Source organism: Buteo buteo, chromosome 14, assembly GCF_964188355.1.
Source record: "Buteo buteo chromosome 14, bButBut1.hap1.1, whole genome shotgun sequence".
NCBI classification, from domain to species: domain Eukaryota; kingdom Metazoa; phylum Chordata; class Aves; order Accipitriformes; family Accipitridae; genus Buteo; species Buteo buteo.
In genome coordinates this window covers 30757276-30771518 of record NC_134184.1, presented here as the reverse complement: position 1 = coordinate 30771518, position 14243 = coordinate 30757276, and the positions used below count along the sequence as shown (strand labels likewise).

The 14243-nt window shown below is 43.9% G+C and overlaps 1 protein-coding gene across 2 annotated transcripts in view; it reads left to right on the top strand.

Moving 5' to 3' along the window:
- LCP1 (lymphocyte cytosolic protein 1) overlaps positions 1-13636 on the top strand; it is a 30429-nt gene extending 16793 nt beyond the window's left edge. For both annotated transcript variants that reach the window (XM_075046199.1, XM_075046200.1), the window contains exons 8-16: positions 1190-1332; positions 3408-3503; positions 4032-4227; positions 7213-7291; positions 7489-7603; positions 8445-8578; positions 9579-9702; positions 10591-10715; positions 12142-13636. In XM_075046199.1, coding sequence (XP_074902300.1) covers positions 1190-1332; positions 3408-3503; positions 4032-4227; positions 7213-7291; positions 7489-7603; positions 8445-8578; positions 9579-9702; positions 10591-10715; positions 12142-12274 — 1145 coding nt within the window. In that variant the 3' untranslated portion in view covers positions 12275-13636. The remainder of the gene's footprint in view (positions 1-1189; positions 1333-3407; positions 3504-4031; positions 4228-7212; positions 7292-7488; positions 7604-8444; positions 8579-9578; positions 9703-10590; positions 10716-12141) is intronic.
- The last annotated feature ends 607 nt before the right edge of the window (positions 13637-14243 follow it).

The following is a 14243-nucleotide window of genomic DNA, read 5'->3' as shown; positions in this document are numbered from 1 at the left end:
ATGTGTGGCTCTTCATTTCAGTGCTCTACTGTTATCACTGAACAGTCTTTAGGATAAAGCTCTTTTTAAAAAAAATCTTAATTAAATTTTTTCTTCAAGTATTTGTTGCCTGTCTTCTTGACTTCTCTAATTTCCCTTGCTTTTCACAAGTCCCAGCACTCCAAAGTCCAAGGCTGTGTGTAGGCTTGTATGTGCAGAGGCAATTTCACTTCTCATCTCAGACTTCAGTTTGTCAGGGTAGACAAGCCAAGATAATTTTGATTTCTTTTCAGGTTCTCTCTTTCCCTGATAGCCCTTCTTTGCAGCTGTTCCAGGTGAAATTCCCCTTTCTTGAATATGGGACACTGTATTTCTGATGAGCTCTCATGAGCACATGGTATCAAGGCAGTAATACATTCCAAGCTCTATGGGCAATACCTGGGATGCACTAACATCGTGTTTGGTTTTCCCCTGGTCATATCACATGGTGGCTCAGAGTAGCTCAGAAGACATCTAATACACTCAAGTTGTTCTTATCCTCTGTTCGTATAAGCTTTTAGCTGATAGCAGTTATTCATATTAATTCCCTAGTGAATGTCTTTGAACATGGTACTATTGAATTACATTCCATTTTTATTACTGTCATCTAGTTCTTTCTGTCTGATTTCCTGATTGTCCTCTGTATTGACTATGCCACCTAGTGAATAGCATCATCAAATTTTTAGCACATTGCTAGAATTTGTGCCAAGATAATTGATGCAAAAAAAATGAACATTAATCCAAAAATCAATCCATGATCAACTCCACAAGAATCCTTCTTCCAGCCTACTTCTCTCAGTGTTAACATTGTTCTCTTCATAAAATCCACTGTCTACTTTCAAATGCTTCTATTATCCCCTTTTGGTTCAGTTTAACCCCATAGCACCCTATATCAATTCAGCTGTGGAACTCCAGATATAGTAGGTCTCCACTCTTTCCTTTATGTAGCAAATCCATATTTCTTTCAAGGAATGACAAAAGGTATTGGAAGGAGATCAGAGTAGTGTGACACACTCTCCCTTTTTATCACATTAACAATTAGTTTGCGACACTTTGGTCGCTCACTTTTAGAAACTTGGGTAGCAAAATATCTGAGAGAGAAAATAGTTATATATTCTCCTCTACAAGTATTCACAACATCATCAATTTTTTTCTTTTTTTTCCTGCTTAGCTTTGATCGCTCTTCTGAGAGAAGGAGAGAGCCTGGAGGATCTGATGAAGTTGTCTCCAGAGGAACTGCTGCTGAGGTGGGCAAACTATCACCTGGAGAATGCAGGATGCAACAAAGTCAACAACTTCAGCTCAGACATCAAGGTATGAGAAACACTGACCAACAACAGCAAACCAGCAGCTCCAAACCCTAATCCCTGTCCTCCAGACAGGGATTGTGCACTGAAACAATCCAAGCAGCGGAGACTGCTCTGCTGAATACGTTGAGTTGGGTACATAAAATCATTTTAGTGGGGTTTACCTTCCCACTCAGTAGTATTCCTCTTCCTCCCAACCTCCCAGTCATCACTGCCAGCCCCAGCCCACCAAATGCCTGGGAAAGGAATGGCTGCTGGCTCTGGGCAGGGCCTACGGACTCTACCGCTGTGTTTTCAGTTCAGTTCCCTGCCTCTATTGCTCTCCTCCTTCCTAAATGTCCTCGAATGCCTCTTGACCTGGCTTTGGTTTGGAAAAGGCTGGGCCTTACCCACATATGTAACTAGGTGTAGGGGAAGAGGATAGGGCTCTTCCAGTTGCCCCGCTTGATCTATCCTTCACCTGAGTTATGTGCTCCTCTGTCCCAACCTTTGCTATAACCCTGCATGCACTCACCTGCAAGTTTTAACTCAGTGGGACTATTCAAAATAATGTAGCTAGATGGGGAGGCACTTGCAAGGATGGGTCTCTAGTCCGTGCAGTGTATTTCACGTACTTGGGACTTCATGGGCTTGTGGGTGCAGATTTCAGCAGAGCTTTCTCTGTAGGACCGTCGTTCTTCCTAGACAGATGGATTTGAACCTCCGTGGTGCACACTGATGAGTTTCAGACACTAAAGCTACTAAAGTGTGAGGCCCAGCCAGCACCTCAGGGCTGTAGGGAGTACGTCAGGGAGGGTGTCCGAGCTGGGTTTCAGGTAAGCCAGGGGCTGGCCAGCACACTGACCTCACCAGCCACAACCCAACCTGCCTGCTCCCATCTTAGCACGGGAAAAGCCCCGCTCCAGAGATGCCTGGTTGTAGACCTCACCAGGGACAGAAGCATGAGAAGTCATTTACCATGACTTACTTGACATACAGAAAAAAACACCAGGGAAGGCAACAGGAGAGTCTGAGTGTCACATTCGACAATACAATTTTTATTGTAACAGATTTTTGGTTCACTGGGTGGAGGTGACTGGAGACTATCCATGGAAAGGGAAGGGAATGAAGTCTTTGCCATCATTCTGTAGCCTGGCTGAGAGGACTGTCATGCAACTGATTAAATCCTGTCTTCAACTGAAAGATAAATTGCCCCTACCATACTTGCAATTGGAAAACAAGGCACACATTTACCTCTCAGAGGCCAAGACTTCAGCCTTTACAGCCATTCTCTAATTAAGTGTGTCTCCCTACCTTACGTTGGTTATAAATAACCACTTTCTAGATATGGTGGTAGTAATGCAGCTGTATAAGATTTAAAATAATTCAGGTAATCTGCTTTATGTTTTGAAGAGTATTAGTTGGGTTAGTTAGTCAAGTCCCTAGACACTATCATGTAGCTTTGTTTTCAGTTCTTTGAGTTATTTGTGAAGTGAGATTAATATTTTCCACACATGGAAGCAGCATTACCTTTCACAAAAGATTAAAGACACAACATGTTAAATCCTTGTCTTGTTCCTGCCCTTTTGCCTGAAAAATGCTGATACTGTTGTCGGTTTTAACTTTTGTCCTTGAAAACTATGCTTTCTCTTCCATAACTGTTCCAGCATTGCTTTGAAATCCGCTTTAAACATCTGCTTTCTCCTTCTGCATTTTCTTTTATTAAACGGTCTGCAGCCTGACTTCTACAGCATTATAAAGGTATGCATTTTCTTATCTCTAATTAAATGTTCAGATTAAGTGAATCCTAAAATCTCTTTGTTGTTGCTGTCCTTTTTCTAAGTGCAATACACAGCATTTTGTCTCATGCATTGAGCGTTTTGCAGCATATATATATTGGCTTAGGGAAGAAAAAGATCTGGCAAATACAGCATAAAGTAGGAATTGCTAAGTGCTTCCAGCTTAATTAATTTAATTGTGTAGCCCAATGATTGATGTAATAAAAATGAAGCATGCAGGCACATTGTTCAGCGGAGCACTGGCATGCAAAACCTGAGCTTTAGATGTAATTTTTCCTCCCTTTAATTTCTCTGTCTGTCACAGGACTCAAGAGCTTATTACCATTTGCTGAACCAAGTTGCCCCCAAGGGAGATGAAGAAGGCATTCCGGCTATTACTATTGACATGTCAGGATTAAGGGTAAGATGAGATAAGTTTAGAGTAAATGCCGATATTTTCTGTCTGTTACTTGCATTGCTGGCCAACACAGAGGTGCACCGGGATGCCAGAACAAGCAAACTCTTTTTAGCATTGCAACGTGATCTCGTATTTCAAAAATCAAAGCTTTCAGAGAATTAAATTATGTGTTTTGCCTTTCGTTAGATATTATCGCTGAAACTTCAGCAACCTTTGAACCACACTGATAAACTACCAACATGTAACAAGTATATTTAAATACATTTATTTGGGAATTTTGTCAAGCCATTCCCTATTATATGGAATATAACTGTAAAAGCAGTATGGTAAGATGGCTGGATTGTAGGTAAAGCCCATTTGAAAACACAGACGTGCCGTTAGTAAAAGTGGGAAAGAAAATAGCCCTAAATCCGACAAGGACTGGCTTTAACAGTCCCACGCCTAGCTCTGCACACAGAGATCCCGAGCGGGTCTCTCGTGCGGTGCCAGGCACTGGGGTGAGGCTGACGGCCCCATTTTCCACCGGCGCAGGAGAAGGACGATGTCCAGCGAGCGGAATGCATGCTGCAGCAGGCGGAGCGCCTGGGCTGCCGGCAGTTTGTCACGGCCACCGACGTCGTCCGGGGGAACCCAAAGCTAAACTTGGCCTTCATCGCCAACTTGTTCAACAAATACCCTGCCCTGCATAAGCCAGAGAACCAGGACATTGACTGGAGCTCTATCGAAGGTAAGGAAAATGCAAATAAAGGATATTTCTGGCCACTCGTGCCACAGTATCCCCAGCTCCAACCTAACCTTATGTCCTTCGGACATATATTCACTGCACCATTAGCACAGGCAGCCTTGAGAAGGGGAGGTTGCTCTTCACCTGCATGTAGCCTCTGGTATTTTGGGGGTCTGTTCTGTGGATAGCACACGTTCAAAGGCAGAAATGTTTGTGGGATGTCTGAACCAGCACGGGCTACTGAGCATGCTTGTTAGTAGAAATTAGAGTGGATCTGGCATCCCCTTAATTGAGAATATAATTTAAAAGTCAGATCTTGCATAAACCTGCTGCCTGCTTGCTCTGGGTTGGGGTCAGGACCACCGTTGTGTGGATCATTTGCTGAGTGTCAGGTCCTTCGTCCTCAGCCTCATAGGGGAACTGTTCATGCTAGGGCACAGGCTGCTTTTGAATTCTTGAAGGCAGCCCGATCTGCTCCCCGTATAACAACCAGCACAACCAGAGAAGGGGAAGACCATCTTTGGTCATAGGCTTTCCAAGCTGGTGAAGAGGGCTTTAAACGAAAGCTGCCAGGGCAGGGGAACCTCAATCCATCCCACTCTACCAGTTTGATGCCAGTGCCAGCAATAGATGCCCAGAGCCTGGAGAGGGTTCACAGGTCAGCAGGAGAGCAGCACGAGAGCAGCACAAAGGAATTCCAGCCAGTCAGTCAGCTTCATCAGGCACTCGACTTAAATGCCTCTACGCAAACACAGGTAGCACGGGGAATAAACAAGAGGAGTTAGAGACAGACACATGCCTGCAGGGCTGTGATCTTATTGGCATCGTGGAAACATGGTGGGATGGCTCCTATGACCAGAGTGTTGGAATGGAAGGATACAGGCTCTTTAGGAAGGACAGGCAGGGGCGACGAGGAGGGGGTGTCACCCTCCATGTCGGTGACCAGCTGGAGTGCCTGGAGCTCCACCTGGGGATGGATGATGAGCTGACCGAGAGCTTATGGGTCAGGATTAAAGGAAGGGCAGGGACAGGTGACATTATAGTGGAGTCTGCTACATGCCACCTGACTGGGAAGACTGAGCAGATGAAAACCTCTATAGATGGAGAGGAGCATCCTCACGTTCACAAGCCTTGGTCCTCAGCGGGGACTTCAACCACCCCGATATCTGTTGGAGGGACAACATGGCAGGGCATAAGCAATCCAGGAGGTTCCCTGATTGCGTTGATGATTGATAGCTTTCTTCTCCAAGTGATACAAGAGCCAAGGAGGAGAGGTGCTATGCTGGACCTTGTTCTCACCAAGGAGAGGCTGGTGGGGAATGTGAAGCTCAAGGGCAGCCTTGGCTGCAGTGACCATGAAATGGTGGAGTTCAAGATCCTTAGGGCAGCGAGGAGGATGCGCAGCAAGCTCGCTACCCTGGACTTCCCTGGACTTCAGGAGAGCAGGCTTTGGCCTCTTCAGGGATCTGCTTGGTGGAGTACCATGGGCTAAAGCCCTGGAGGGAAGAGGGGCCCAAGAAAGCTGGTTCATATTCAAGGATCACCTCCTCCAAGCTCAGGAGCGATGCATCCCAACAAAGAGGAAGTCAGGCAAAAATGCCAGGAGGCCTGCAGGGATGAACAAGGAGCTCCTGGACAAACTCAAACACAGAAAGGAAGCCTACAGCGGGTGGAAGCAAGGACAGGTAGCCTGAGAGGAATACAGAGAAATTGTCCAAGCAGACAGGGATCAGGTTAGGAAAGGTAAAGCTCTAATAGAATTAAATCTGGCCAGGGACATCAAGGGCAACAAGAAAAGGTTCTATAGGTACCTCAGTGATAAAAGGAAGACTAGGGAAAATGTAGACCCTCTCCAGAAGGAAACAGGAGACCTGGTCACCCAGGACATGGAGAAGGCTGAGGTACGCAACAACTTTTTTGCCTCAGTCTTCACTGGCAAGTGCTCCAGCCATACCGCCCAAGTTGCAGGAGGCAAAGGCAGGGACTGGGAGAATGCAGAAGGCCAAGTGCAAGGTCCTGCACGTGGATCGGGGCAATCCCAAGCACAAATACAGGCTGGGCAGAGAATGGATTGAGAGTAGCCCTGAGGAGAAGGACTTGGGGGTGTTGGTTGACGAGAAGCTCAACCTGACCCAGCAATGTGCATCTGCAGCCCAGAAAGCCAACTGTATCCTGGGCTGCATCAAAAGCAGCGTGACCAGCAGGTCAAGGGAGGTGATTCTGCCCCTCTGCTCCGCTCTCATGAGACCCCACCTGCAGTACTGCGTTCAGCTCTGGGTTCCCCAACATAAGAAGGACATGGACCTGTTGGAGCAGGTCCAGAGGAGGGCCACGAAGATGATCAGAGGGCTGGAGCACCTCTCCTATGAGGACAGGCTGAGAGAGTTGGGGTTGTCCAGCCTGGAGAAGAGAAAGCTCCAGGGAGACCTTACAGCAGCCCCCCAGTACCTAAAGGGGGACTACAGGAAAGCTGGAGAGGGACTTTTTACAAGGGCATGTAGTGACAGGACAAGGGCCAATGGTTTTAAACTGAAAGAGGGCAGGTTTAGATTGGACATAAGGAAGAAGTTCTTCTCTGTGAGGGTGGTGAGGCACTGGCACCGGTTGCCCAGAGAAGCTGTGGCTGCCCCATCCCTGGCAGTGTTCAAGGCCAGGTTGGATGGGGCTTGGAGCAACCTGGTCTGGTGGAAGGTGTCCCTGCCCATGGCAGGGGGGTTGGAACTAGATCTTTAAGGTCCCTTCCAACCCAAACCATTCTATGATTCTATGATTGATTTCAAGGCCAATCTGCCTAAATGCTAGAATATATAGGGCATGAAGAAATATTACATGCTGCACTGTACTCTCTTATTTCACATGTCAAGCAGTGTCTCCTTCTGTTTATGGTTCAGTGCACTGTAAATTCTGAGTTATGGTTTCATCACAAGACAGTTATTTTACTAGTGTTGTGTTTTGCAGGCTTGTTGATTGATGTATCTGTTGTTTTAGGTGAGACAAGGGAAGAGAGGACGTTCAGGAACTGGATGAACTCCCTGGGTGTTAATCCACGTGTAAATCACTTATATAGGTAAGAGGAGGTATTACACTTCCTTCAGATGATAAATACAGCCAGCAAATTGTTTATGAAAACATAAAACCTTCTGGAGCCTGTAAGAATATATGCTGCTTTTTTTTTAGGAAACTAAGTTTGCCTCTACTAGTAGTTTAGTTGTATTCCTTTTCTCTGTTCTTTGGAGAATGATATATCTTTTTTATTGTTTTTAGTGACCTGTCAGATGCCTTGGTTATCTTCCAGCTCTATGAAAAGATCAAAGTGCCAGTAGACTGGAACAGAGTGAACAAACCACCATATCCTAAACTGGGTGGCAACATGAAGAAGGTACAAAAAGCTGGAATAGCTCCAGTAGCGATGCCTTATCCTCAAAGAATGTCTATATAATTTCAAACAGCAATGTGGGCACTCATGTTGCTCTCAAGTCCCAAGTACAGCGCATTAAATGATTTTTTGTCTAGTCAGTGAATAATTTTTCATCCTGAAAAAGAAATACATTTGACTCACTAGCTCTGTTGACACGTGAACAATGTTTGTAAAGGAAAAAGATTTGACACCTTTTGTGTCAATATTTAAAAATTGTATTTGCAGACCACTTTTGCTACTGTTTTAGTCACCAATTGTAATGCATCTTCACCGTGAGTCATATGGCACCAGCTTAATTGCAGCTGTCTGGATCACTGCCCTCCACATCAAATGAAGACAGTGATGATAAGCATTCTTGACCAGATGCCTCAAGAACCGATCACAGAGTTGCTGCTAAATACAAAGCTTTTTCTCAGCTATCTGGATGAGTAATTCCATCCAGTTAGGCCAGACTGATTAACTGACCTAAAATATTGACTGGGACACTAATCCTTTGTCTCAGTGCAATGCCATGATGCTGGAGGTACCCATGAGCCATGGATTTGTATTTTCCACAGTAATCTGTTTTTCAGGCCCTGACGATGAAGTATAATATTTCCTTCTATGTTAACTGTTTCCCATGGTATTTTGGGGATGGAACTGGCTGCTGGTGGTCAAACAGCTGTATTATCACAGAGCCCCAAAGCTCCTGTTTGCCCAGGAGGATCTGGCTTAAGCGATCCAAAGAATTTAAAGTAACAGTGTCTTGTCTTTTCTTTTTCTATATTTTTTAAACCGCACTAATTGACTCTGTCATTAACAGCTTGAAAACTGCAACTATGCAGTGGAACTGGGAAAGAATCAAGCCAAATTTTCCCTTGTTGGCATCGCTGGGCAAGATCTGAATGAAGGAAACCGTACGCTCACGCTGGCCTTAATCTGGCAGTTGATGAGAAGGTATGGCAGTCAGACACAAACTTCGGAGTGGTTTGGTGTACTGAGTTTGCATTGTAACAGTTTCCTGATGCTATCAATCACTGAGGAGGCTCTACAGGCTTTCTCACTGCTCTGTTTACGCTTATATGCAAAGACAGAGTAACCTTTTGCTCACTCCTAGTTAGGGATGCGAGCAGGAAGCACATTTTCTTGTGGGCAAGGCCATTACAGTCAGTTCATGCAGAAGATTGTTATTGTCACTATCTCTATAGCATGAATAAATGTTCATTGCATGGAAGACAGAAAAAGAAGTTGAAAGGTCTCTGTATCAGGAGAATGTACTGGAAACAAGGAATTGATGCAGAAGTTTTGTAATCTGCTACCTGAAGTAGATGCAACTCAGTAGCTCTCCACGCTTTAATGTAATTCTGTGCGTGTGTGTGTTTGTGTAGGTTTAAGAGCTCCATAATTGGGTGTAAAGAGACCCAGTGGTTAGGAACTGAGTACAGACTAAATTCAGTCTATAAAGCAAGGTATAGGTTTATCAGGCAGGTAATTAAACTAGGGATGTTGTGATTCCTTGCCATAAGTTTGGGATGTCTGTCCAAGGTGTATGCTGACATATAAGCAAAATATTCCAGGCTTGTGTTTATGCAGAAGGTCAGTCTTAGATGAGCATAAAACAACTCCCTTCTGGCCTTGAAGTCAGTGATTATTTTTTTAAGCACTATGAGAATGACTCATTTACACTGAGATCCACTAAGAGGGACCTTTTAGGAATTTTGAGTATCAAAAACTTTTGACGCTCCCAAAACAGCGATTAGGGAATTGGGGATGAATTAGACCCATTAGATTAATTATCATGTTATAATATAATTCATATACACTGTGAGGGTGTGGGAAGCAGGTGAATATCAGGTCTAAGAGAACTGTTGGGGTGACCCCAGTCAAGCTGTGCACGTACAGGATGGTTCTGATGGTTCATTTGAGCAAATGCAGGTGTCCTGACTTCTCTCTTAAGGTACACCCTGAATATCCTTGAAGACATTGGTGGTGGAGAGAAGGTCAATGATGAAATCATTGTCAGCTGGGTCAATGAAACACTGACTGCAGCTGGGAAGGATTCAACCATCTCCAGTTTCAAGGTATAGTTTTTTGTTAGAAGTCTCTCTTAGGAATCTCTTATGCAGTGTGTTTGCGTTATGTTGTATAAGTTGCCTGTATATAGATGTATATATGCATATACATGCACACACTACAACTGACTACACAGTTTGATTATTTTTCACTCCCTTTTAAAGGCATGCTCAGATATACAGATTTTATTCAAGGGGCTTTAGTATGAAAAGGTAACAGAAACATGAAATGAACATAACAGGAAACACCTTGAATGCCAGTTTGACAGAGGAAATCAAAGTATGGAGCCAGAAATGATGACTGGAATTAAGCAAGAACTGCTGTGCTGTTGATTATTAAACAGCAATTACAAATGACAGTATTAAAGAGAAGAATAGCAATACATTTATAATCTGGTAGTACCATTTAGGGGTATCTTGCCCTGTTTTGCAAGGTACCATATAAACACAGAGATGCACCAATTCCAGAGTGCTTCCCATTTTGCTAACGTACCTGTGACACTTCCTAAGCTGGGGATCACTCAGTGGATGTAAATCAGCAGTTTGCACCGGGCGAGGACAAATCCTTCACGTAACGAGCTCAGGAGTCACACGGCTGGTCCCCCTCGCACGTCCCATCAGTAGATGTGTATCGGTGTCATCTCCCCACAGGAAGCAAATCCACTAGCTCAGCACCCCATCTTTTGCTTTAATGATGTCTCATCCATTGGGGGAAAAAAAAAAAATCCTTGAAAGGGTTCTTAGCCTGCCTGAGATGAAAAATGATGCTAAGCAGCCCTTTGTGAAGATCTAAATGGTATTTGACTGAGCTGTCCATTGCTTTTGAGCCTAGACTCCGGCTTTGTGGGAGATCTGTCATCCTGTTCTTGCATCTAATTGTATTTTTCATCTATGCAGGATAGCAAAATCAGCACCAGCATGCCAGTCCTGGATCTCATTGATGCCATTCAACCAGGATCAATCAAATATGACCTCTTGAAAACAGAGGACCTGAATGATGAGGAGAAACTAAATAATGCTAAGTATGTTCATGCCAAGTGACACTTAACATGAGTTACCTGCTCAGGCTTGCCTGACTCTGTCTTTGAAAACTGCTCTGCTATCATTCTCATCTGGCACAACCTCAACTGAGAAATACCTCCAGAGTTGGAAGCATGAAGACTAGGAGTTAGGCAGTAAAAAAGACTATCAATGGAAATGAAGTGTGTAATGCTGTAATTCCTGCTTTATAATTCCCTTGAAGGGATCAAAATCAGTTGGCTTTATAAGCTCCTATTTTCTCTTATTGAATTTAAAATTCTTTCAGAGATCAGGGAACAATGCCAACGATAGTGAGCCATGGAAACCAGTGATTAGAGGTCATGATACCTCTTTAGTCACATACAGGTGGAGCGAGGGCATATTTAAGAGACGGGATTCGTGCCTGAAAAACTGGTTTTATGGATGTGGATATTGATTTTTTTTTCCTGAGCACAAACCATTTCCTAGCAGAGGTCCAATCCGGGGAGCATCTCCCTTTCCTTTCAGAATTATACAGATCACCTCCCGGTCGATCATCAGTTTAGATTCTCCTTTGCTATGTGGCAACTACAAAAAAGAGAAAGATGACTGTAAGGCAATCAGAGCTGCCATCACTTTTATAAAGACTTTCCCCCAGTTCTATTTCCCACCATCTGTTCTTTTTCTTTCCTTGCAACCCTATCCATGCTTCTCTCCATACTTAATTTCTTCATCCCTCTGCTGATGTTTTCCTCTTTTCCCCTCCCTTTCTCCCCCCCCCCTCCATCCCTCAACATGTGTCTCTGCATTTGGGGGAGAATTTCACAAATGTATGTGCTCTGCAGTGGGAAGAACCTGGGGTTTTCTAGCTTTTTCCATGAAAAAATAAGAGGCAAGAGACATACCCACTGGAGAACAGCCAGTAGCCGTGCAACAGTGCCCTCTGAGCAGGGAGGTGGCAAGGTCAGCTTGCAAATTCTGGGTGTGACTCAAGCAGAAGAGAAATCCCTGAATGTTGATTGCCAGCAACACTGATCTCCACCAACATCAGCCTTCTGCTTTCCATCCTTGCGAATTTGTTTATGTGCAAAGACTGACTCGCAGAGATTGAGGGGGAGCAAAACCAGAATGGCTGGTTTTAAGGAAAATCTTTCAGGGGATGGGAGACTAAATGTTTCATACCAGAGTTTGACCTGCAGTCTCCCATGCTGCAGGTAAACAGTGCTCTAACCATCAGGGAATACACTCTACCTTTTACTAGAAATGTAGTTCTCTGTGAACCTGTCTCATACATTCCTACAGAAAAGTTTAATTTTGATGAATCAGTAAGAAAGTTGTGAACCCACTCTGGTATTGATCACGTAAAAAACTTCTTAACAGAGGGAAAATTAATGCTACTGCACTAATTTATTTCTTTGTTTTGTTTTTTTTTTTACCCCTACAATGCAGATATGCCATCTCTATGGCGAGAAAAATCGGAGCAAGAGTCTATGCCCTTCCAGAAGACCTGGTTGAAGTAAAACCCAAAATGGTCATGACAGTGTTTGCTTGCCTTATGGGAAAAGGCATGAAGAAAGTTTAAAGCACAAAAGACTTGTACTGATGCCTGGTATTCACCCTTTTGATTCCCTCAAACTGGATGCTCTTCTCCGTATGAAGGAAATATGCAGGGTGCTCATGCTTTTAAGGCATGAATGTTATACACTGTTCCAAATCGTACAAAAGTTGTGTATCCATGTGTATCCAGGAAATGTTTTGTTTTGAACAGTAATATGTGCTTGATTTCTTTGCCTTATTTTCCACTTTGCTAGATATAACCATTTCATATTCCTGAATAAGTTTTCAATAGCAAGGCCTATACGTATCCTTTTATTAATGGATACCGGGGTTTTCTGTCAGAGGTCACCTGGAGATCTTTGTCTTGGGAGGTACAGACAGCTTTTAGGATTATGAAATGTTATATACTGCTTCTGCCTGAAAATGTCTTCATGCTTTTGGTAGCATTTCTGCCATACTTCCCTTCGTTTTGCACCTGGGGTAACAAAAGGGGTTTCCCCAAGCCAATGCAAGTATTAGTGACTATACTTTTGGAATAGTAGGATCCTCTTGGGAAATTCTTGTGGAAAGAGAGAAGTTTTGGGGGTCTGCGATGTGTTGCTGGTATGTGAATTGAGCAGTACTTTCCCCTCCAAGTTACGCCTCTGCCGTCAGTGGCATTACTCACAGAGTACATTACTACTCACTGAAAAAAACATACCGTAACCTGGTCCTCCAAGAACACCCAAACTCTGGAACCTTTGCAAGAAATGCTCCCCAAAGGCTAATTCATTTTTATGTCATAATACACTTAAAACATAAGCAGATTGCAAAGCATGATAGAAATGAAAACCATGTTAAAGAAGCTAAGGGGATATACTCAGTCAGTAGCAATACGATAAGACGTGAACCAAAGGGACGCAGAATGATATATTTATATAGTGAATAAAAATTAAACTCTGTTAACTTCACAAACTTGCACTCAAAGGGCTGTGGCCCTGATTCAGGAGAGCATTTAAATCTGTGCTTGCATATGAAACACATACTAAAATGCTTCCCTGAACCCAGGCTGGGATCCTCAACGGAGCTAAATCAGCATAGCTTTGCAGCTAACAAGGCGCTGTCAGTTTGCTTCAGTCGAGGTCCTAACCCCGTCTATGGATAGTCAGTGGGATATATTTGCACTGAATCTCTTCCTTGGCATGAGTCATTTACTGTTCTGGCCTTTACGTGGATTTTACTGTGGTGAAATGCAGAAGGAGGGAATTTTGCCTTAATGCAATCCCGTTGACACAGTCTCAGTTCCCTCCCTCTCCCCCTCCCTCCCCTCCAGCCCCTTCAGAATTGCCTTAATAAAGAACCAATATTCAATGACATGAGAAGTCTCTCCAAATAAAATGTTCTATAAAGCCAAATGTGTAGTCTTTGCTTTTAGTAATGGATGTGCTAATGGGGAAGTGTGTATCGTATAGCTGAAATAGGGACAGATTTAAAAAAAACAACTGTGGGCTCGCTAAGGATGTGTCTTCCATATTGTTATTGAAACCACAGATTGCAGAAAGCAGGAAGAATTGTTTCCTAGGTCATTTCTGAACACGCCACTCTGAGACACTGCCAAAGATGGGACACTCTGCTGGCTGGACCTGCAGCCTGACCCAGTATGATTATTTTCCCCATCCGGCAAAATACCCATCACCCTCTTCCTTTGCTTATATACCCAAAAACTTTGCTTCTTTAAGCATTCCGCGATGCAAATGCTACTTGGTTTCTGTACTAATGGTCAGATCCTATTCCTGATCAGATCTGGCTGCCCTGTTCCTCTCGTGAACCTATATATTTAATACAGGGTGGGAAAGGTACAGCATCCTAAGACCCATTCCATCTCATCACATTATTTCCCAGCGCTGGCAGAGGAGGAGAACATCTCGAGTGTTAATAACGACGGAGACATCACCCCAGCTTATTGCCTAGCAAGGGGGAGTTACCGGAGCATGGTCCCTACGCTGTTCCTCCTC